At 44.1% G+C, this 22,285-nt stretch overlaps 1 protein-coding gene across 1 annotated transcript; it reads left to right on the top strand.

The window, feature by feature from the left end:
• Positions 1-795: 795 nt before the first annotated feature.
• Positions 796-21,750, top strand: LOC308303337 (zinc finger protein 518A). Its single transcript, XM_080747693.1, has 4 exons — positions 796-852; positions 4,621-4,694; positions 11,437-11,588; positions 17,534-21,750. The coding sequence occupies exon 4, from the start codon at positions 17,555-17,557 to the stop codon at positions 21,743-21,745; it is 4,191 nt and encodes a 1,396-aa protein (XP_080603819.1). The 5' UTR covers positions 796-852; positions 4,621-4,694; positions 11,437-11,588; positions 17,534-17,554; the 3' UTR covers positions 21,746-21,750.
• The last annotated feature ends 535 nt before the right edge of the window (positions 21,751-22,285 follow it).

Below are 22,285 nucleotides of genomic sequence, written 5' to 3'. Positions count from 1 at the left end.
AACACAACCAATAACATGTTATTAAAACATTATACGGTCAAGCATTGTCATACATGTACTATTATATAACATTGTGATTGTGTTACTTTTACAGTAAGCACAGGGAGGGAGGGGTGGTGGTGGTGGTGGTGGTGGGGGGGTACAACTAATATATTTTAGTTCAAACTCAACCAATAACATGTTATTAAAACATGCAAACGGTCAAAGTAAAGTGTTGTGTCAGACATTTATTATATAACATTGTGATTGTGTTACTGTTACATAGCCTACAGTAAGCACAGGGGAGGGCTTATAACTGATATATTTCAGTCTAAACACAACCAATAATATGTTATAAAAACATTATACGGTCAAAGTAAAGTGTTGTCAGACATTTATTGACTGATAGGAAGTAGCATTGAGGAAAAGAGACGCCATTGCTCATTATTCCACTTTCAGACAAGAGACCAACTACTCTACTACTTCTCGCGAGAGTTTTCGCTCGGCTCCCCCCGAAAAAGAACAGATCTACAAGCTATCAACGCGTCACCGAGCGACGCGTTGATGGCTTGTAGGTCTGTTCTTTTCCGGGGGGGGCGCGCGCGGCACCGTCGCACGGTAGAAACCCACAGCCACAGAGCCACTGTGCAATGGAATCTCGCGAGAGAGCCGTTGCCTCGGCTGGGGAAACGTCGCGAGAGCCCGGGGGCGAGGAGAGCCGATCTCCAAGCCGTGCTCCATCGTCTCCCACAGCGCGCTGAGGGCTTGCAGATCTGCGCTTTGCGGTCTCGAGCGCAGCGACCGGATGGATGGCAGCAGAAAGTGTCATGGCCGCCGGAGCTGACCTGCGAAAGTAGAGAGAGATAAACCAAGGTAAAGAAACAACATCTTTACGTTAAAGACTCACAAAGAAGGCTTTTTACACGTCGTGTGCGTTTTATACATGTAAATACGTCTTATAGCTCGAGTGGTGATGTTTGAGCTGTTTTGTCGGCGTCGCGTCGGGCAGTTTTTTTTGCCTGGGTGTGTGTTGTGTGTGCGTGTGCGCGTGTGTCACTGTGTGCGCGTGTGAGAGCGTGTGTGTGTGTGTGTGTGTGTGAGAGAGAGAGACTGTGTGTGTGTGTGTGTGTGTGTGTGTGTGTGTGTGTGTGTTGGTTTGTTTTAGTGTGTTGTCATGTATGATGTAACGTCATTCAAGTCAGTGGTGGTGGGGAAAAAAAGTATTCACGTTTTTATTTACTCAAGTAAAAGTATCAATACTGCAATGTTAGAAACACTGTGTTACAAGTAGTAGAAGTCTGGGATGTAAATGTACTCACTTTGAGTAAAAGTACACAAGTGTTGGCATCAATGATTTTAAATGTATTTAAAGTAACACAAGTAGAAAGTACTCACTGAGCAGAATGTCCTGTTTCACAAGTTTTCAAATGTATACAAATGTCTTGAAAATAGCAGATCGACAAGCTCACAAAACGTCGCATCGCGAACTATTTTCGTATAGCAGAAATGTATATAGGGCTGAAGTGGTTAATGTGTGTTTTTGTAGGCTAAATGTGATCAAAATCTACAAAGTAACTAGTAGCTGAAGTTGTCAAATAATTGTAGTGGAGTAAAAGGTACAACATTTAGCTCTGAGATGTTTAGCGGAGTAGAAGTAGTATTGGAAATAATCAAGTAATGCAGTATATTAAAAACATATAGTGCAAATACCTCAAAATTGTACTTAAAGGGGAATACCACTACCACTCGTTTTCAACTTTGTGTGTCAATATTAGGGCTGTCACGATTATGACATGGCGATTATTTGTCCCTCAAATAATTGCGATTAACAATTTAATTGTGTTTTTGTCGTTGACAATTACATTTCTGTTTGGCTTTTAAGTTGCACATGGTAGATATGACACTTTATACTTAAAAAAGAACATTGATAGTGGAAATAGCCGATATACAAGCTCACAACGCGTCGCGATGCGACGCGTTGTGAGCTTGTAGATCTGCTATTTCCACTATTTTTGACTCTTTTTTTTTAAATATATGAACGTTTTTCAACATTGGAAACGATTATGACGATTATGAAAAATAATCGCGATTATGTCAAATAATCACGATTAGACGATTATGTAATAATTGTGACAGCCCTAGTCAATATGTCATTAATATACGTTAAGAGTTGTTGTGTGCAGTGTTGTATTGGTGATTCAATGTTTGGGGAGACACTCAATTTAATGGCGTCACACGCACATCGCTTAACACCTACTCTACAGGTGTTAATAGATTTAGACAATGGTTCATATGCATACAGACTCGTTCCTTACTTCCTTTGTTAAAACACCCTGTTGTGACACTAAAGTGATGCCTAGAACTGGAGGCGATAATGGTGTCCGTAGGAGATCTGTGGTTTGCCGCGGCTTGTGATTGGCTGGAACGGAGTCGGGGGGCGAAGATGTACTATTCTGACCCCTGGTTTTACAACTTCTACGGCGCTGAGTCTGCTCATGCGACCTTCGCAACACTTGACACGGTGACTCGCTCGCTACCTCGCGGTGTCACGCGGTGTCTCACGTGGATCAAGGTCGCCTGAGACGGCGCGCCTCTGTCGTCATCACCGAAAACAAGCACTCCTTCCCCTTGCATCTCCTATACGGATACAATAATAGCTTATTGCTTGGGGGATTGATTGTGGTGTCATGTGATCAGTGACATCATTAAGATGTACTCTGCAAGCCAAAGAGGACATCGTCATGATGTCATTGATCACATGACCCCACAATCAATCCTCCAGTTCTAGGCAACACAGAAGGGGGGGAGGGGGGACTTTTTTTTCTTATTTCCACACAACTCTATATTAATGACAGTTCAAGGTTGAAATTGAGTGGTATTCCCCACTTTAAATATTGTTAATGTCAATTCAATTCAATGGAGCTCAAAATATAATAAACCCAGCATATCCATCTCAAGTAAGCTCCAGTACGATCGCCAAAAAAGAAAACGAAAAACCGTCACACTGTTACAAAGTTATGAGCTAGTTTGTTAGCATTGTTTACACTGCTGACACTCTGCAAACCAGGGAAGACTAGATATGGGCTTTTTCCTGTAAAATGTAATATTTTTTATCTCGCCTACGTCCTGTTTCCTGTTGGGAACCGGATCTGTTTCCTTTACAGCAGATGTGGACCATCGAGGTTATTAACTAAACTAAATGCAATGAAGTTCATTGCCTTGAGCGTACACAAAGTAGTTCACCTCCTGAAACTGTTCCGTTCGCGCTTTCGTTCACGGCCCCTGTTCCCTCGACCCAGTAGCCCCCGCCCAGAGAGCGGGCTGTACGCACAACCTAATAAAAAAACGCTCCCGCAACAAGTGTTTTTCACGGGACTGTAGCGCTACTGAACAGTGAACGTGAACGAATCATTTGAACGGATCATTGCCGTGAGCATGAACAAAATCTTCCGTTTACTGAAATGAACAATTTTTGCCCACCACTAGTTGTTGACTGTATATGGCTACTGAACCACTATCATTTTAGGTTACATATTGTGCTCATTGTTTATGGAACATGGTGCGTGTGTGTGTGTGTGTGCGTGCGTGTGCGTGCGTGTGTGTGCGTGTGTGTGTGTGTGTGTGTGTGTGTGTGTGTGTGTGTGTGTGTGTGTGTGTGTGTGTGTGTGTGTGTTGGGGGGAGGGTGGGTCCTTTCATGCTGTTTTACAAATAACAGATTGGGACTCGACCTGATGATGACATTGTTCATTCATGAGAGGTTATTTGACATTAGTAATGTAAATATATTCTTAAAGGAGTAGTTCACCCCCAAAATGACTTTTTTTCTATCGATTAGTTACGCCATGGAGACTAGAGTTCAATAATATTTTAATTTTTTTGTCGCATTCCTAAGACAAAAATGTGATAAATTCACCCCCATTTGTTCCGGATGGGGACCCGTTTCGAAACGGGTCCCCATCCGGAATCAATGGGGGTAAATTTACTCGAATATTTTTTTTGTCTTAGGAATGTGATAAAAACCAAAAAATATTATTAAACTCTACTCTCCATGGCTTGACTAATCAATAGAAAAAAATGCATTTTGGGGGTGAACTACTCCTTTAAACAGACCATAATGACTCGGCAGGACTCTTATTGATCGATGCCTGTTGCAGGTTAGGACTTAGTCATGAAATCGCAGCGGATATTTCTATTTCCAACATGGCTGCGCTTGCACACACACACCCACGCACGCACACACACACGCGCACAGCAACACAAGCACTCTGTGTGACTGTGTATTACATTGCCATGGTTACACATCGGCACTCGGAAATATAGCTATTCCGACCACCTAACCTTAACCCTAACCCTAATGCTGGTGAAATGCTAACCTGCCGAACCTGGTGAATGCTAACCTGGTTTAGGAAAGGGAATGTTTCGGAATGGAGAACTGCCCCCCATTGTCATAGACACTATGTCACTTTAGGAGACCACTAGTACAGTAACGGTTCTCAGACTGTGGTCCGGGGACCCCCATTGGTCCTTGATCAGGTTTCAGCGGGGGTCCCCAGCTAAAAACGTGTTAATATTTTACATTTAGAACTTGCCATCTTAACTGTCCGATTCCATAACGGTTCTCTTCTCAACCATTCCTACAGGGCAGGGGTCTTCAACGGTTTTCCAGGCCAAGGACCCCCTGGCTGAGGGAGAGATGAAGCAGGGACCCCCACTGGTACGTAATTATTGTATAAAATTGTGTTGCACTTTTTCATAGATTTCATGGATAGATTCATGGACCTGTTGCTTGACAGCAGCATCGTGTTGGATTCATAATGTGTATTTTCAGACATTGATTTAACAACTTGATCAACTTGACCTTTCAGACGTGGTCTCTTGTCTTTTCCCTCCCCTTCAAACCTCTTTGCCGAAAATAGCCGATCTGCAAGCTCACAAGTTCAACACGTTGTGAGCTTGTAGTTCTCCTCAGAATAGGGATGCTGGGGTTCAAAGTCGTTAATGTAACACAACATTAATCCTAGATATAGTTTATTTTAACACTGGGCTGTGATTTCAAGCAGTTGCAAGATGGCTTGGTTTTGAAGGAACAATATATTGTTATCGTATCGTTATAGAGGTATGATAAATCACCCATATCCAGGGGTTGACACTAAGGTCTCGGAGGCTCTTGCCCGTTGGTCAAGGGTCATGTTCCACTTGCTCAAATGTTATGCCCACTTGCCCGAAAAGTAAATTATAAAATGATAGGTAAGATTTAAATTACCGTTCAATTTAACACATATTTATTTACTTACTTTATGGGGCTGTGCGATAAAACATGTCACACCTCAATTGTTATACCTACAGTACTATGAATATGACTATGGGTTCACACTTGTTATTTGATATTTTTAAGTGTAGCAACAGTGAAAACAGCACATTATAGGTCAACAGTGTTCTTATTTTACATTCCACAGACCAGAAGACAGAGCGCTCTGGCCATGTTCAGGTGTTTAGACGGCTATCTCATGTTTTGTTTATAGGAGTTTGCGTCCCTTCTCAAACGTGAGCTTGCCCGGTAGGGCAACCTGAAAGCAAACTCTACCTGCCCGAAAGTTTTATTTACCTGCCAGGGGCAGGTGGGCAACCCTTAGTGTCAAGGCCTGTCATATCGTTAGTTAAAAAATAATAACACTTAGTTTTCACTGTTGCAACACTTAAAAGATTGAATATGAAATGTGTACGGTAATATCGTATCGATATCAAAATATTTGGCATAAATATACTGAGATATGATATTTTGGCCATATCGCGCAGCCCTAGTAGAGAGTCAAACTTTGTGATGGCTAGTAGTAGCATAATAATGAGACTGATTTCATCCCCATGTTTCTGCCGAATAAGGGGCGATTTAGATCAGTGGAGTTGTGCCCGTGGGTCTTTCTCACTCAGACAGGTACATGGGCACTGGCCCCTGAGTAGCTTGAAAACCAGGGCAGGCCCAGTTGCAGTACTCTGTCCTCTACCCTGAGCCCATCCTAGCATAATGAGCACCTAGTTGGTCCTAGGTGTGTGAGGTCTAGTAGTCTGATTAGTTTGTTTTGAGAGGTTTGAAGCCGCCTCGTTTTTAATGCCTTTGTGGTGAGGGCTGTCACGATAATGACATTTTACATGACGATTAATTGTCACTCAAATAATTGCGATTAACTTAATTTAATTGTGTTTTGTCGTTGACAATTATTACAGTACATTTCTGTCTGGCGTTTCTGTTTAAGTTGCACGTGGCAGATATGACATAACATAAATATACAAAGAAATTACTGACATATACTGTCAGTAATTGGAAAAAAATGGAAATAGCCAATCTACAAGCTCACAAGTTACAACATTGTGAGCCTGAAGACCTGCTATTTCCACTATTTATCTTAAATATATAAATTTTTCAACATGTAAACAATTATGACGATTATGACAAAACAATTGCGATTATGTCAAATAATTGCGATTAGACGATTATTACGTAATAATTGTGACATTTGTGGAGCTAGACTACTATAAGGTTAATTCATGCATAGTCAAAATGTCATTGGATGAGAGCTCCAGTTAGTGCACTGAGGAAGTGCATTCCCACTGACCAGATAGGTTTAGTTAAGTTTATTAAGGATCCCCATTAGTAGTGGAGACTATTCTTCCTGGGGTCCAGGCATAAAAAACATCACAATACAAGACATTGATAAAACGCAGTTCAGTATTATTTGATAGACAGTCTTCCAGTTAGGTCGTGGGCCTGTTGCACCTCCCAAGGTGCCCATGATGGACTCTGCATGGCAGGGGCGTCCTCTTCCCTGACCGCATACCAAAAAACATCATCAATGGTACAAACAAAACATAAACTTAGAAAATGAAATGTGCATTAACAGAAGAATAAGAATCGAAAATGCCAAAAATAAGAGGCTTCTCTAATATAATTTCCTTTTTGATTATTGCTGCCTTAAGCTTCCTTTTGAAACCAAATATGTTTCTTATGTCAAATGTGTGGGGGGAGCACATCCCAGTATGCAATGGCTCTGTACATTACTGTTTTCTTAAAGTGCATTGTCTGCATGGTGCATAGGTCATGTCTTCTTTCCTAGTGGTGATGTTGTTACTGAGGTTGATTTTGGACCCAAAAAGAATGGATTCAGTTTTACCGAGGTGTAATGACAGCTTTTTATCAAGTAGAGAAGGCAGGTGTGGGTGGAATAAGATGTTCTTTAGTCAGATTGGAATTTGTACAGATTTCCTTCTGCGAGATACCTTTCCATCTAATCGTATAATAACCCTGGCGTTCTCAAACATTTTTGACTCAGGGCACCCCTGTAAAAAACATTTTCATCCACGGCACCCCTGAATTACACCCCTGTTCATTTTGTTAATCTTCTTACATCATATTACACGAAGTAAATATGCACGTCTTTCCACCTAAGATACGGTAGGCTATGTCATGGAGAAATATCCAATTTCCATCGGAACTGACTGAAAATGACTTTATACTAGGGATGGTCCGATCAGGTTTTTTGGAACCGATCAGCGAGCACCGATCACAAAAGTTTGATCACCCGATACCGATCAATCACCGATCCGATCAAGTTATTATTTATATTTTCTAAATGTTAATGTTTTAACTTTAATTCATTCATTCACTCATGAATTCATTTATATATTTGCCTTATAGTTATTTACCAGCATTACTATGTATTTATTATCATAGCAGTAACTAATTATTCCTTCAGCACTGTGGAAATCAATACCCCAAAATGGCCTCAAGTGGGCATACTGAACGGCTGGTTGATCGGATGCACCGATCGGATCGGATCGGTGAATTTACCTTTTGATCTAAACCACCGATTATCGCCGATCACGCTTTGATCGGCCCGATCCGATCCATTGCCGATTGATCGGTAACATCTCTACTTTATACTTGACGTTTAACCAATTGGAGTGCATCCCGCCACTATTAGTCTAGTAGCCAAAATCTGAACCCGGACATTTTGAGTACCCTAAAGCTTTATGTTAGAAATGTCGAGTAAGGGTCCCCAGCATGTAGAAACTGCCGGATGCTAACTTGTATATGTTGAGCAATTTGCATAATTTGCATAATAAGCTTTAATTAGCATAATCACCTATATGGATAATATGTCAAAAACTGATAGGACGATTTGAACAATATTGGAGTGGTTTTGGGGGTTATTGAAGATGCTGAATCCATTTCTGACATTTTCTAAATTCAAAATGGCCACTTTAAACCGTAAATGGTGATATACCAACTTTAATTGGGATGATTTTGATACTTTTTTGTTGATTTTGATTATGAATTAAATTATAAATGTGGTTATTTATATGCTTATACATTATCTGCATTTCAAAAGCCAAATATAGACAATCCACACAAAATGATTAGAACAATGACTGCCACAATAGCCTAGCAAAAATAGTCACTTCATCATTTGGAAAACCAACAAAAAATGATCAAAATCATCGCAATTTATGTTGGTATATGGCCATTTCCGGTTTAAAACAGCCATTTTGAATTTAGAAAATGTCAGAAATGGATTCAGCATCCTCAATAACCCCCAAAACCACTCCAATATTGTTCAAATCAGCCAATCAGTTTTTGACATATTATCCATTATTATAGGTGATTATGCTAATTAAAGCTAATTATGCTAATTATGAAAATTGCTCAACATGTACAAGTTAGCATCCGGCAGTTTCTACATGCTGGGGACCCATACTCAACATTTCTAACATAAAACCTTAGGGTACTCAAAATGTCCCGGTTCACAATGGGGCTCTATGGGCTGGCTACTAGACTATATGGGAGTGTCGCCACTCCGACAATTAGAATTCAATTTCGGAGTGGCGACATGTCAGAATGGAGAGAGCCTCCCAACCAATTGAACCCCAGCATCCCTATTCTGGGGGGAAGGTTCACCAAACATAGACAATCTACAAGCTTATTTTGAGCTTGTAGATCTGCTATTTTTGGTGAAGAGAGTTAGCTGTAGATGGAAAAAGAACTCATCAACAGTGCAAATCAGGCCTGTTTTACTAAGTATAGTGAAGTGATATTGATGTAGTGATATTGATTCGTTCCAAATATTACCAGATTATTCAGAGGCACCCCTGGACTGGAATCATGGCAGCCTAGGTTGCCACGTCACCCACTTTGGGACACCCTGCACTAACTATAGGCTTAGATATGGAACATAGAATGGAAACAGGGCGTTAGTTGACGGGGTCTGATTTTCTAGCTTTTTTTGTACAGAGGGGATAATACTCACGCAAGTTTGACATCTTGGACTTGACACTAACTGGGATATTGTCATCACCAGTGGCCTTATTTGGTTGTGGTGCACTTAATGTTTTAAGCACATCATCAGTTTAAGATTATCTTTATGTACACGTGGGACCTAGGTCTTTGTAGAATGCTTGGATGGGCTTTACACCATATAGCCCAGAATGAGAGGGCATAAGAGTAATGAGTGTGCCGTCCAAATTAATATAGTCTTTTTCCCCCCTTTATTTTTCTTACTGTAGCCCAACTGTTTCAATAATGTCATATCAATGTGTGTGTATTGTGAATAGAATCCCAGTAATTAATAAACGTTTTGAGAACCACAACAACTTTGTGCTTTGAATGCAACAGGTTGTAAAAAATATCAACCAACATGCGTTTACTGTGTCTGGTTAGTCAGATGGCACAAGCTAGCGAGCCAGTGCTATGCTGTCATTGATTGGCCATCCTGTTCACGTGATCAATTTTATTAAAGTGTCAAATAGGGCTGTCACAATGATTACATAATCGTCTAATCTCAATTATTTGACATAATCGCGATTATTTTTCATAATCGTCATAATCGTTTTCATGTTGAAAAATGTTAATGTTTTTTTAAAGTAAAGAAATATTGGAAATAGCCGATCTACAAGCTCGCGACGCAACGCGTTGTGAGCTTGTAGATTAGCTATTTCTTTCAATGTATTTTTTTTAAGTATAAAGTTGTCAAATATGTCACAATACAAGCCAAACAGAAATGTAATTATCAACGACAAAAATACAGTTAAATCGTTAATCGCAATTATTTGAGAGAAAATCAATCGTCATGTAAAATGTCATAATCGTGACAGCCCTAGTGTCAAATCATAACAAGTTAACTCGAAGACACTTTACATAAAGAGCAGAGACCCGAGCAGAGACCCCGCCCTGAGCAAGACATTTTGCAACAGTGGCAACAAAAAACGTCAGGCAGACCCAGGCTCTAGGATGGGCGCCTGAATGCCTCGACCGAGAGAGAGCAAAGGAGAGAGAGAGAGAAATGCAGGCAAATACAAGTAGTAACAGTAATTGTAAATGTCTAAGATTAGTATGTGAACGAATCGCCAAAAACTCCCGCTTTGGCAACACCCATCTAAGAAAACGGCTGCAATGGGGAAACGTTTTCAAACTGAATGATGAAGAGAACTAAATGAAAAGGAGTGCCAGGCTAAACCTGAGCATGCCAAACATGCTTACATTTATTGTTTAGTATCTGTACTTTACTTACGTTTATTTATTTTCCCACTTTTAGAGTGAAAAATAGCAGAAAAAAATAGCAGATCTACAAGCTCACATTGTGTCGCACTGTGACACATTGTGAGCTTGTAGATCTGCTATTTTCATGTTGTCTTTAAATAACAGTGATTGTGAATGAAAGGACATCTCCCATTTCATTGGTATAGAAAAAATAGCAGATATACAAGCTCACAGCGCGACACCGCACCGCAGCTTGTCGCATGCAGTGTGCCTGCATTTCGTTAAGCTCCCTCCCAACTATCCCGTGCACTGAACGCTTGTTTGGATGAAACCGACGGCAAGTAGTTGTAACGCAGATGAACTGCAGCAGATTTGCCACAAGACACCGAAACGAAACTTAATTTAGCCAACAATGGAGCAAGGTAAATGAGTTAATAAAGAAGAGCAGAATTGACGAGTATCATGCACTTTACACTGTGTGTAACAACATGCCATGGTTGATGTCGGCAACGATCAAAGGAAGAACGCAACGGCATGATTTGACTGACAGGCAATGTTTGAATGTGCTGCAGGTTTTCCTCTCGTCTTCTTTCAGATCCACATTCCCCAATTGTGAACAAAATAACAGCAGCTGAGCTATGCATAGCTTTTTTCAAAAAAGTGTACAAAATCTGGAATATGTAGGTCCCTGGCTGGCACAAAATATTTTTAGAAGGGGGTCCGTAACTAAACAGGCCTACCTTTTTTGGGGTCCCATACTGCGCACCCGGAAATAAAAGTGTCCTCCTTTCTGAGGTCCTGCTGGTGGCCACCCTATTGTCTTGTAATTGAATGGACATGTCTGTTGTCTTGGATGGACTGACTTGTCTTTATGTGTTAATGTCTTGTAGATGTAAATAATTGGACATGTCTTTGTGTTGTGTTGCAGATCCTAGCAGTGGAGGCTCCATCCATCCATGTCCATTGTTACTGCTGTTGCTGAAGCATCTCCTTGACCCCCCCCCGCCCTCCCCCCGCCTCATCATCTGGGATGTCACCTGACGCCGTGCAGCCAATCAGGACTCCAGACTGACACCGTTTGTGAGTTCCTTTTCAATAGTTTTGCTAAGCTGAACTTTTGTCCCTTTGGGCTAGGAGTAGCCTGCTTCCAGACCATAGACCCCACCCACTCTCAGAGTGGACTGTTTCTCTGGTCTGGAGCTGAGTAAATGAATCGGCAGTTTAGCAACCCAAAATTGCGGCCTTCCAATGAGCGCAGGGGGTGGGGGTGGGTCTAACGAATATCCAATCCGCGCAGCAGATCTGTGTGGAAGCAGTCTCTGGCACAGACACACACACACACATGCCACGACCGTTCGTCGCGATCACCGTGGGTCGCAATAACTCGTGCGTGGCCGCGTGCGTGCACAAAAGTTTTCTTTTTTTCTTTCTGGGGCTGTGTGATAAAAAAAAAATCATACCTATATTTTTATACCAAATAGATATGACTATGGGTTCACACTTGTTTTGTATTTTTAAGTGTAGCAACATTGAAAACAGCACATTATAGTGCTCTTATTATACAGACCAGAAGACAGAGCGATCTGGCCACGTTCAGATATCTCACGTTGTGTTTATAGACGGTTGCGTCGCCTCTCAAACGAGCACTAGCTTGAGTTAACTCTCCCGACGCTGGTCGCTAAAGACGGCCTTATTCGTTCTTTCAGACCAGAGCGATTGGGAGCAGACTTGGGCTGAGGAATTCATACAATTACATACAACACCCTCCAGTGACCGTGCACTAACACAACCTGTCAAATAACAGCTACACATCCTACTAGAGCTCTGCACAGGGCTGTTTTCTTAATCCTTGCTCCAGACCGCTCCTGTTGAATTTCTGACCGTGCCCGCATTCAGTCCTGGACGCCAGCAGTTCAATTCTGACCGCAGCTCCGCCTGCATATTAGAAACATTTAGTCCTGCAATATTACCGTAATATTACCATCCAGTCCTGTATAAGCCTGAAATGTTTCCATTGGGATCCAAAAGCATTCCACAAAACAGAATGATATAGTGAGCTGGCGTGTGGCAAGAGAAGGGGCTGTTTATTTGTGAGGAGTTGCACACAGAGTAGTCTCGCGTAGCCAGACAACTATTCCACAATCTCTGAATGCTATATAGAGTCTGGAACAGCAGCTCCCGAACGGCGAGTAATGGAAACCAGCATTACCGTTCATGAAAATATATTTTAAAATGTCATTTCTGCTAAGCAGCAAGCTAAACATGCTTATATGATTTTTATTTATATAATGATAAATGTGTTTGATGTGAGACGGAAACGGAAGTGACGAGGAGGCTTCACTGCCACTTTAACCAGTCCTCATCGTTCTTCTTTCGATGCACCGGACTGTATGCCGGGAGCATTTGCCCAAATCGCGGAGGCAACAGTCTGGCCTCGCGAGACTACACACAGAGGGAGAGAGAGTTTGTGTTTACATTGCGATGGACATATGGCACACATTAGAGCTTTTCACCGGTCCCAAAAAATGTACCAGTCAAATTCCGACCCGTTCCGAAAAAATTGTCAATGACAAAACAAAACCCGGTTGGCCTCTTAACATTTTTGTCTGATTCCGAGCCATTCCGACTTTTTCTACCATACTGTAACCTGTGAAATTCGTTCAGAAATTGATTATTCCGAGATTTTTACGACTAAAGGCATAATGGAGGGTGTGCAGACTGTGCACGTGGCCTCATCGTACCTGGAAGTTATGTGGGAAAGCCTACTGAGTGGCACAAAACAAAGTCAGTAGGAGTCATGAGGAGTCATGCTGCTTTATGTTTTGCCACTTTGTTTCCCCAATCCCTGTTTAAATGCTCCAGAAGTGTAGTCTTGTTGTCAGTCGCTATGATTTGGACTAAAAGATGGATTTGCCAGGTACATTTAAATATTACCAACTACACTGCATCAAGAGTTGTATTGGGTAGGCCCCAGGTACATTTAAATACCGCCCGCAAGATTTGCCTTTGGACAGCGGGCTCCCTGTAGGTTTGTGAGAGAAATGAGCGTCCAGGTCTAGGAAAACAAGCCAAAAGAAAAGCGACTATAAGCACTTTAAAAGTGTACTGTATACATCGGCCGATCTTCAAGCTCAGAATGCTTCGTGTTGCAACACGTTGTGAACTTGTAGTTCGGCTATTTACAAAAAAAAAGAAAAGAAAATCTTGAAGTAACGTGGAATATTTGGAATATTATTAGGGTACAAATATACATGTTAATCTGGAGAACTACTGGTTAAAATAATAGTAGGAATTGTAAGCAACCCAAATAATCAACTACACTTAAGGAAAAAAAAGCAACCAGTAACTACCAATATTTTCAAGCGACTTTACAGAAAAAGATGCCCAAAGTCGCTTATAATAAGCAGACATTGACACTGTTGACAACACTGTTTTGCAAGTGGGCCCCCAAATAATTTGTGAGCTTGTAGATCGTCTATTTTCACTACTAGTTTGGGTCCCAGGGAGACGTCTTAATTTTTCTTTACGGTCTCGATCTAATAAAAAAGTTAGAGAAGCTCTGTTCTAGAGCAGTGGTTCTCAACCTTTTTCAGGCCGCGAACCCCAAAAATAATCATATTTTAACTGGGTACCCCCCCACCCCCCCACCCTGACGAGCACTAAGAGCTGAGGCTTTACATTTTGTATAACATGGTTCTATTGTGAAAATAGCAGATCTACATGCTCACAACGCCTCGCGCTGCGAGGCGTTGTGAGCATGTAGATCTGCTATTTTCACGATATCTGCCTCTATATATTTGACAATTTGGACAATGTTTAATTTGTCATTTCAGAGGTACTAAAAAGTCCTTAAATTGTCACTTTATAAATGTGCAGGTACCCTCTATACACTTAAACATCATGTCGGTCTGTTTACTGTTGAGTGAGAAAACAATGTTACACATTAAGTTAATCATCTGGGGACCCCCCCAAATAATTTGGGGGTCCCGACCCACACGTTGAGAACCACTGTAGGGCAGTCACGACTATTACATAAATGTCGAATTGCAATTATTTGAGATAATCGCTATTATGTTGAGTAATTGGCATCATATTTTTATCCAAAAATAGCAGAGATAGCAGACACTTTGTGACGTGTAAACGTGTTGTGAGCTTGTAGTTCGTATATTTTCGGTGTGAGACATCGTGTTCTAATTCTGCAGAAGCATGAAACACGCGTCATGGTTTAGGGCTCAACCTCTTAACACTCAGAAGTATGAAACACGCGTCATGGTTTAGGGCTCAACCTCTTAACACTCAGAAGTATGAAACACGCGTCATGGTTTAGGGCTCAACCTCTTAACACTCAGAAGTATGAAACACGCGTCATGGTTTAGGGCTCAACCTCTTAACACTCAGAAGTATGAAACACGCGTCATGGTTTAGGGCTCAACCTCTTAACACTCAGAAGTATGAAACACGCGTCATGGTTTAGGGCTCAACCTCTTAACACTCAGAAGTATGAAACACGCGTCATGGTTTAGGGCTCAACCTCTTAACACTCAGAAGTATGAAACACGCGTCATGGTTTAGGGCTCAACCTCTTAACACTCAGAAGTATGAAACACGCGTCATGGTTTAGGGCTCAACCTCTTAACACTCAGAAGTATGAAACATGCGTCATGGTTTAGGGCTCAACCTCTTAACACTCAGAAGTATGAAACACGTGTCACATGTAAATAAATGATTGTCAGCTGTTTAGTGAATTAAACATTGTTGTTAGCTATAGCAGTGGTTCTACTTTTTATTTTTTGCTCCAGTAGTCCTTCCCATTACTGGAGGTACATTCCCATGTACCTCCAGTTTTGTTGTCAATATCTTCAAAATAAATCAGGCTAATTGGAAATACTGTAATCTATTTATTACAGGTGTGGCAGTCAAGTTTATCATTAAACATAACAGACATTTAGTTTTTTACATTTTCTACTTTCTCTCACCTAAATACATTTTTGTCAACTAACCTCAACGGTAGATTAGGTTGACTAAAATATTAGATTTTGACTAAACAAGACAAACATTTCAGTGGAGTAAATGGGATTTGACTAAAACTAAATGAAAATTTGCTGTCTAAATTAACAGTGGTAACTTAATTTAAATTACCACGTAAACCTAAAGTTAATTGACCTGAACCACAGACCCCAGAGCTGTTGAGAGTAGTGTAAAATATCAATTTATCGGAAAGTATCGGTTTTGAATATAGTATCGATTTTCAATATGACTTTTCCATAGTGTCGATAATATCAATACTCAGTTTTTACTAGGGATTGCCAACGGTTAACCGTTACCGTTAAACCAATAAGAAATTGGTTACCGGTAAGCACTAACGGTCAATTTTGACCGATAAAAAAGAAAAGAAAAAGGAAATCAACCCATGTGTCACACCAAAAGCCCCGTACACCAATATCTACGCAACATCAAGTCATCAACCATGCAACTATACGCGCTGTGGTCACACATTTCTGGACACCAATGTCTGTGTAACATCCATGCATTCACGCAACTGCGAGTCTGCGATGCTGCTTGATTTGGAGTCGTACACGCTGACTTGTTCAACAAATGCTCCGTCGTCGATTGGATTTTACAAAACAGACCCCCGTCACATTGAATCCCGTTTAAGAAGAGCTTAAAACACAATTTTCTAATGTTACATGTTGATGACGTGAGGAACGCTAAAGTCGTCTTTTACAGAGTAGGATATGCGAAAATAACAAAGCTCAGAGTCGCAAATTCAATGATCGCTGCATCAGCACACACAAAACACGGGCGAGAGATAAGAAAATGAATGAAATGGACATCACGTTTAGCCGATTCAACCATTCCAAAAGCCATACGATTGAAAGTTATTGCTCTACATGCGAGCATCTCGCTGCGGCTGTTTTGTTAGGCGAGAATGTTAGAGAGGCATGGGCTGAAGGGCCTTTTGGTGGACAATTCTGTTGATAAAAGTTAAGGGCTCCAGCCCCCTTTGCTGTATGTGCGCACGTGCCTGGTGACAGCGCATCACATTACAGACTGATCATTTAAATCCCACCGTTTCTTTGCAAAAACACATTTCTTTTAGAAAACATTTGTATTCTTGTTTCTCCTAGTTTTATTGTTTTTAATGTGTAAATATGGCACTTTATTATGGGGAAAAATGGGTGTATTTTCCTTTTTTAAATCGCTAAAATAGCGCATTTTTGAACACATTTCCTTAACGGTTAACGGTTAATTAACTGATAAGGCCCTACGGTTATCGGTTAAGAAAAAATCTCCATTTGGCCATCCCTAGTTTTTATCTCTCTCGTTGGTTTACACCAACGCTACTTTTATGTGTAATCTTCCTACTTTGGCTTATTCCTAGTTATTTTAAAGGCCTATTTGTAGAATGTGAAAACATCAAAGGCAGGCCTTTAAAAAGTGCACGACCATCTAAAATAGCTGTGGTTGCGTGGTATCGAAAATGGTATAGAGTATCGAAACTTTTCAAAATATCGAAGTTAGAAATCCAGTATCGTGACAAGCCTAGTTGAGAGTAGGGGATGGGATCGATATGAAAACTTCATGTCAGGATTATTGTGCCCAAAATAATTACGATTAATGTTATTGGGATAATACATATATGCTGCGAAACTCATAAAATCCTTAAATTGTGTTAACCACTTGCACCCCTGCATCCATATTATATTAGCCAAAGATAGCCGATCTACAAGCTCACAATGCATGTGTGGTGTGTTATAGATCTGTATTAGTTTTTTTAGATTTGATGTAAACGGAAAAAAGAAACAGGTCCAAGTACAGAGCCTAGTCCTTTCACGTTAAACTGAAATCTCTACAATATGATTATTATATGTGTATTTCATCACGATAAACAGGAACATTGCAAAAAAATAACTTGTGGTTATATATTGTTGTAGTTAATACAAATTGCCAGTCACCTTTGCAAAAGTAGCTTCCCCCTCCTTCCCTCTGTATTAATTCATTCTTTTATTTTTGTAATTCCGCAGGTCTCAGCCAGGGTTGAAGCTATGGAAGAAGACGACTCCGCGACGTCCAGCGACCTCCAGAACGGCACCGCGCGGAACGGCGAGGACGAGAAGGAGGAGATCAAAGACTTTGTCTACAAGCACTTCCGAGAGGTGGCGGAGCACTCCAACGGCCTGCTGCTCTACGACCCCGAGCACTGCTCCATCCAGGAGTACGTGAGTCCTCCCGCGGGCAGCAAGACGGACCGCAAGGCCGTCAAGAAGTCTCCCTGCAAGATCCAACAGGGCGCCGTGTTCTCGGGCAAGATCCTCAGCTTCGGCTGCTCGGTGTGCAACGATGGCCCCACGTACAGCCCCAACGACCTGCTCAAGCACTTCCGGCGGACGCACAAGGGCGTGCTGCCCACGTACCCGTGCGACCTCTGCGGCTTCGTCACCAACGAGTTCCCCGTGCTGCAGCGGCACCGCATCGAGCACCGCAACACCTACGTCACGTGCGAGATCTGCGACAACGACGTGCAGTACTCGCTGCTGCTGCTCACGCGCCACTACATCATGAGCCACAGCCGCAACGGGCAGTTCCTCTGCGAGAAGTGCGACTTCACCACGCTGGACGCGGGCACCTTCGTGCAGCACACGCACCACCACAGCGAGGCCCGCCTCCGCTGCGCCAAGTGCCGGCACGTCAGCGCCACCAAGGAGGAGCACCAGAGGCACCTGCGGCTCCACTCCGGCGGCCTCCCCTTCGCGTGTCCCAAGTGTGACTACGGCACGTCGAAGAGCGACTACCTCGCCAAGCACATGGCGAACGTCCACGGCGAGGAGCCCGACAGGAAGACCGTGTGGCGGGCCGTCGAGGACAACCTCCCGGTGAACCCGTCCGCGGGACTGAAGCTCCTGCTGAAGAAGAACCCGTCTCTGGGAGAGTCCAAAGATCCCCAACGGGCGTCGTTGCAGGACTCTCTCTCCGAGGCCTTACAGACCAAAAACAGGCACTTCCGTTTAGAGCGATCCCCGGACGAGTCCGAGCCCGCGGACGATAGGGTCGTGGCGGCAAACGACAAGGGCAAAAACTCTCGCAGCAAAGAGCACCTGGCGGAACCGTCCACGCCGTCGCAGGAGCTCGAAAACGGCGCAGGTTCGGACCTGCCCAACGGACTGACGGTTCTCATGGTCAAAAACAAAATCTCCCTGCCGCCTAACTGTACGACTAAAGTAATGGGTTTCAAGATGGTCGATGGCAAAAAACATTTAGTTCTCAGAGTAATACCGTCGGGCAAATCGGAAACGTCCGCTCACTCTAAAGGGGAGGACTTGGGCTCCTCGGAATCGGAAGGACCATCGGATGAAAGTAATGACTCTGCAAACGCAAGTAGCGACTGTCCAACGTCCCCTTGCTTGGCCGGTTCTCGATGGAGTGGCTCTACTGTACATACATACCCCTCAGGGACCGATCAACAAGATATTATGGCGGTGAAAGTGAAGGTAGAAGATGAGGAAACCTCGATTATGCACGAAGTCGATGTCGCAGTAAATACCAAACCTATAAGCGACGGGGCGTCAAAAGCCTCAACAACTGCCGATACGGTATCGCCCGTTGAAACAGAGTCGGTTCCCAAGGCCGGGAAAAGCCATAACCATAATCTGCGATCGAGAAGTAGCTCTGTGAGCACGAAACTCGATGGTAAATCGACGTCCGCTACCGTAAATGCCGTTGTTTGTCGCGATCCCAAGGTTACCAATGCTGTGTCGCTACGCTCTGAATTGGTAAAGAATTTGGAGCTCCCTAAAGCAGCCCCACCACGAACGGATGAGAACTGTGGGAATGTAGGCCAGAGTGCCACCGCAGACGCACTTGACGTCCTTGTCGATGGACACAAAGAAAACACTAGCGTTAACGCCACCGCAGACGATGCGCACTCTTCAGAAAAGGGCGATAGTGTCGTGAATGATATAAAACATGCTGGGGTTGATCTCTGTAAAGCTTCTCCGAATGCGAAGAAGTTGCACAATCTAACGGATTCATCCCCGGACATTTCAAGTGGCCACAGAGACGATTCCGAGTGTGCGGACGCCGACATGCAAAATTCACCCAACCAAGAGGTGTTTAGCTTTCATAATTATTCCAAGGAAACCTTGAGCATGTCTCCTTGCGAAACCGAGCATTTTGATAATCCGTCTGAACTCTCAACGGACGACCTCGGGCAGTGGAGCCTGACGCTGGAAGAGAGTCCACAGCCGGCGGAAGACGCAGAGGAACACACGCCGGGAGACGACGACGGGGAAGAAGCCGTAAATCGCGCCGCTGCCAACGAACGCGTCACCGTCGAAGAGGATCTCCCGGAGAACGAACATCCCGAGTCGATACTGCAAGACTTCAACATCATCAAGATCGAGGAGGAGACCATACCGGTGTCTAAAAAGCAACCGGACAGTAACGGTAGCACAGACGAGAGGAGAGGTAGTCCCGAGAGAGAAGGCAGTCCCAAAAGAACATGCAGTCCAGAAAGAAAGGGTAGTCTTCCAGAAAGAAAAGGCGGTCCAGAGAGCAAGGCTAGTTCATCTTCCTTGGGCCGTGTTGTGGAAGAACATTCCGACGCTATCATCATTCACCAGCTAAACAAAGACAGAGCAGGATCCTCGACCGTCGGCACGGACTGCGTAAGGCCGACAAAGACGAAGACGACGCCGACCAAGACGACACTTAGAATCCTTCAAATGCCACAGGGGAAGCAACAAGTGTTCCTGCAGACCGGAGATAACCAGTATGCCGTGCCACTGCAGTTCTCAGGAAATCCAGGTTTCAAACTTCTAACCAAATCCATCGGCTCTCAAATTAACACATCGACAGGAGCCGATAATCCAGCTGGTATGGCTGTGAGTAGTGGCAAGACGGACGCGTCAACGCCCGTGGCCGGCACCAGTCAGCCCGGTATGGGCACCACGGCGAGCCATTACCTGGTAAACGGCACAGGTTTCTCGGGTCGTGTTCTGTTGTCAAATGCAGCGAATAGCACTTCTGCGGACAAGACGACTTGCTACCTGGTCCAGCGGCCGTTCCCAATCGTTCAGTCCCCCAGTAATGCCGGCCTACAACTGGCAACCTCCCCGGCGCAGTTCGGCTCTCGACCGGTTCTGGCCATGCCCGTGCAGTCCACGGACAAATCCACTGGCCGCCAAGCTTTCCTGGTTAGGTACATCTCCCCGGCTAAGTCGGGAACTCCATCCAGCCATGGCGGTGAAAATACTGGAAACAAGGTCGTGTATAAGCTGGTGACGCCTACCGGCGGGCTTCTTACGAGCGGCGCTCCCAACTCGCGCGGCCAGCCCGTGTTCCTGACAACGCGACCGCAGGCCAAGTGTTTTTTGGTGGCCTCCAACAAATCCAACTCGGATCTCTCCGGGGTGAAGAAATTCATCCCCGTGCAAAGCGCCGGCCAAAAACACGTCAAGCTCTCCTGTATTTTATCCCCGCAATCTAAGCTGCAGGTCGAGGCGAAGCGGCGCGAGGGCGACAAACCCCACCTGGGCCCCAGGCCCATCCGGCCGCCCAGCCAAAGGAAACGCCGCAGGAAGCAGCTGTTCGACGAGCTCCAGGTGCCCACGAACAAGTCGAGGAAACTCGCCAACAACAACAAAGCGTTTGCCGAAAAAGAGCCGCCGCCGGCCGCCCCCGTGCTCATGTGGCAGCCGGCGGCCAAAGACGCTGCACGGACGCTGAGGCTGTCGCCGTTCAGCCCCTCGCAGCAGGTCAAGTACCCGCGCAGGTACCAGCCGGTGGTGGTGCTCAACCACCCCGACGCAGACATTCCCGAGGTGGCGGGCATCATGCGGTCGGTGAACCGGCACGGAGGCGCCGTCACGAAAGTGTCCCTTTCCCGGAAAACGGTCCAAGCGCTCGCCGAGCTCGGCCGCGACGCCGCCGACGCTGGCGCGCCTTCGGCGACAAAGACCTCCTCGGCCGAAACTTCCTCGCCCCACGCCGGGGCAGTCGTCCTCGCCTCCTCGACGAGTCCTCGCCCTGTTCAGAGTTGCGTCCGCGAGCGTTACCTCCTGAGACTGAAGCTGCGCAAAAAACAGAGGAGGAAGTACGAGGTGGTGAAGGGTCTGTCGAGGCCCACCGCGTTCGAGTGCTGGTTCTGTGGCCGGCTGTTCAGGAGACAGGAGGACTGGATCGGCCACGGACAGCGCCACCTCATGGAGGCGACTAGAGACTGGAATACGTTGTTTTGAACCCTATTTTTTTGGGTTTTCACCCACTCACCCGAGTGGACGGACATAGCTTTCACTGAGGTGAACTACTAAATAACGAAGTTGGTATTGTATATTTTTTAACAGTTTCCGATTATACTTTTATTCTTGCAGCGATTTATATTCATGTAAATACATTTTCTTAAATGTGAATCGTTTTTCCTTTTTTTTCTCGTTTTTTTTCATATGTACATATTCTGGTAATTTCAGTACTGTAAGTTTTATAAATCAGAGGTCCCGTGCATGTACAGGCTGCGTTGAACTGTGACTCTAGCACACACTGTAAAGGAAACAGATGTACAGAGATGATGCCTGGGCAAAACGGCACTGGGACAAAGAGAACTCTTTTCAGGTTACGAGCGTAACCCCGGCTCTTTGCACCGCGGGGGAGAACTACTCGCACATGGCCAGCGTGTGCGGTTCTACCCATACGTGAGCGTTCTCACAAGAGATTTCAAAGAACCACACTTCTTTTAATCACGAGCGAGAATACTCAAATGTGGGTTAGCCCTTGTCCAGAGC

This window comes from Nannobrachium achirus (assembly GCF_963921795.1).
Source record: "Nannobrachium achirus genome assembly, chromosome: 18".
NCBI lineage: Eukaryota > Metazoa > Chordata > Actinopteri > Myctophiformes > Myctophidae > Nannobrachium > Nannobrachium achirus.
Note: the sequence above shows the minus strand (reverse complement) of the source record. Positions and strands in the feature narration are given on the sequence as shown.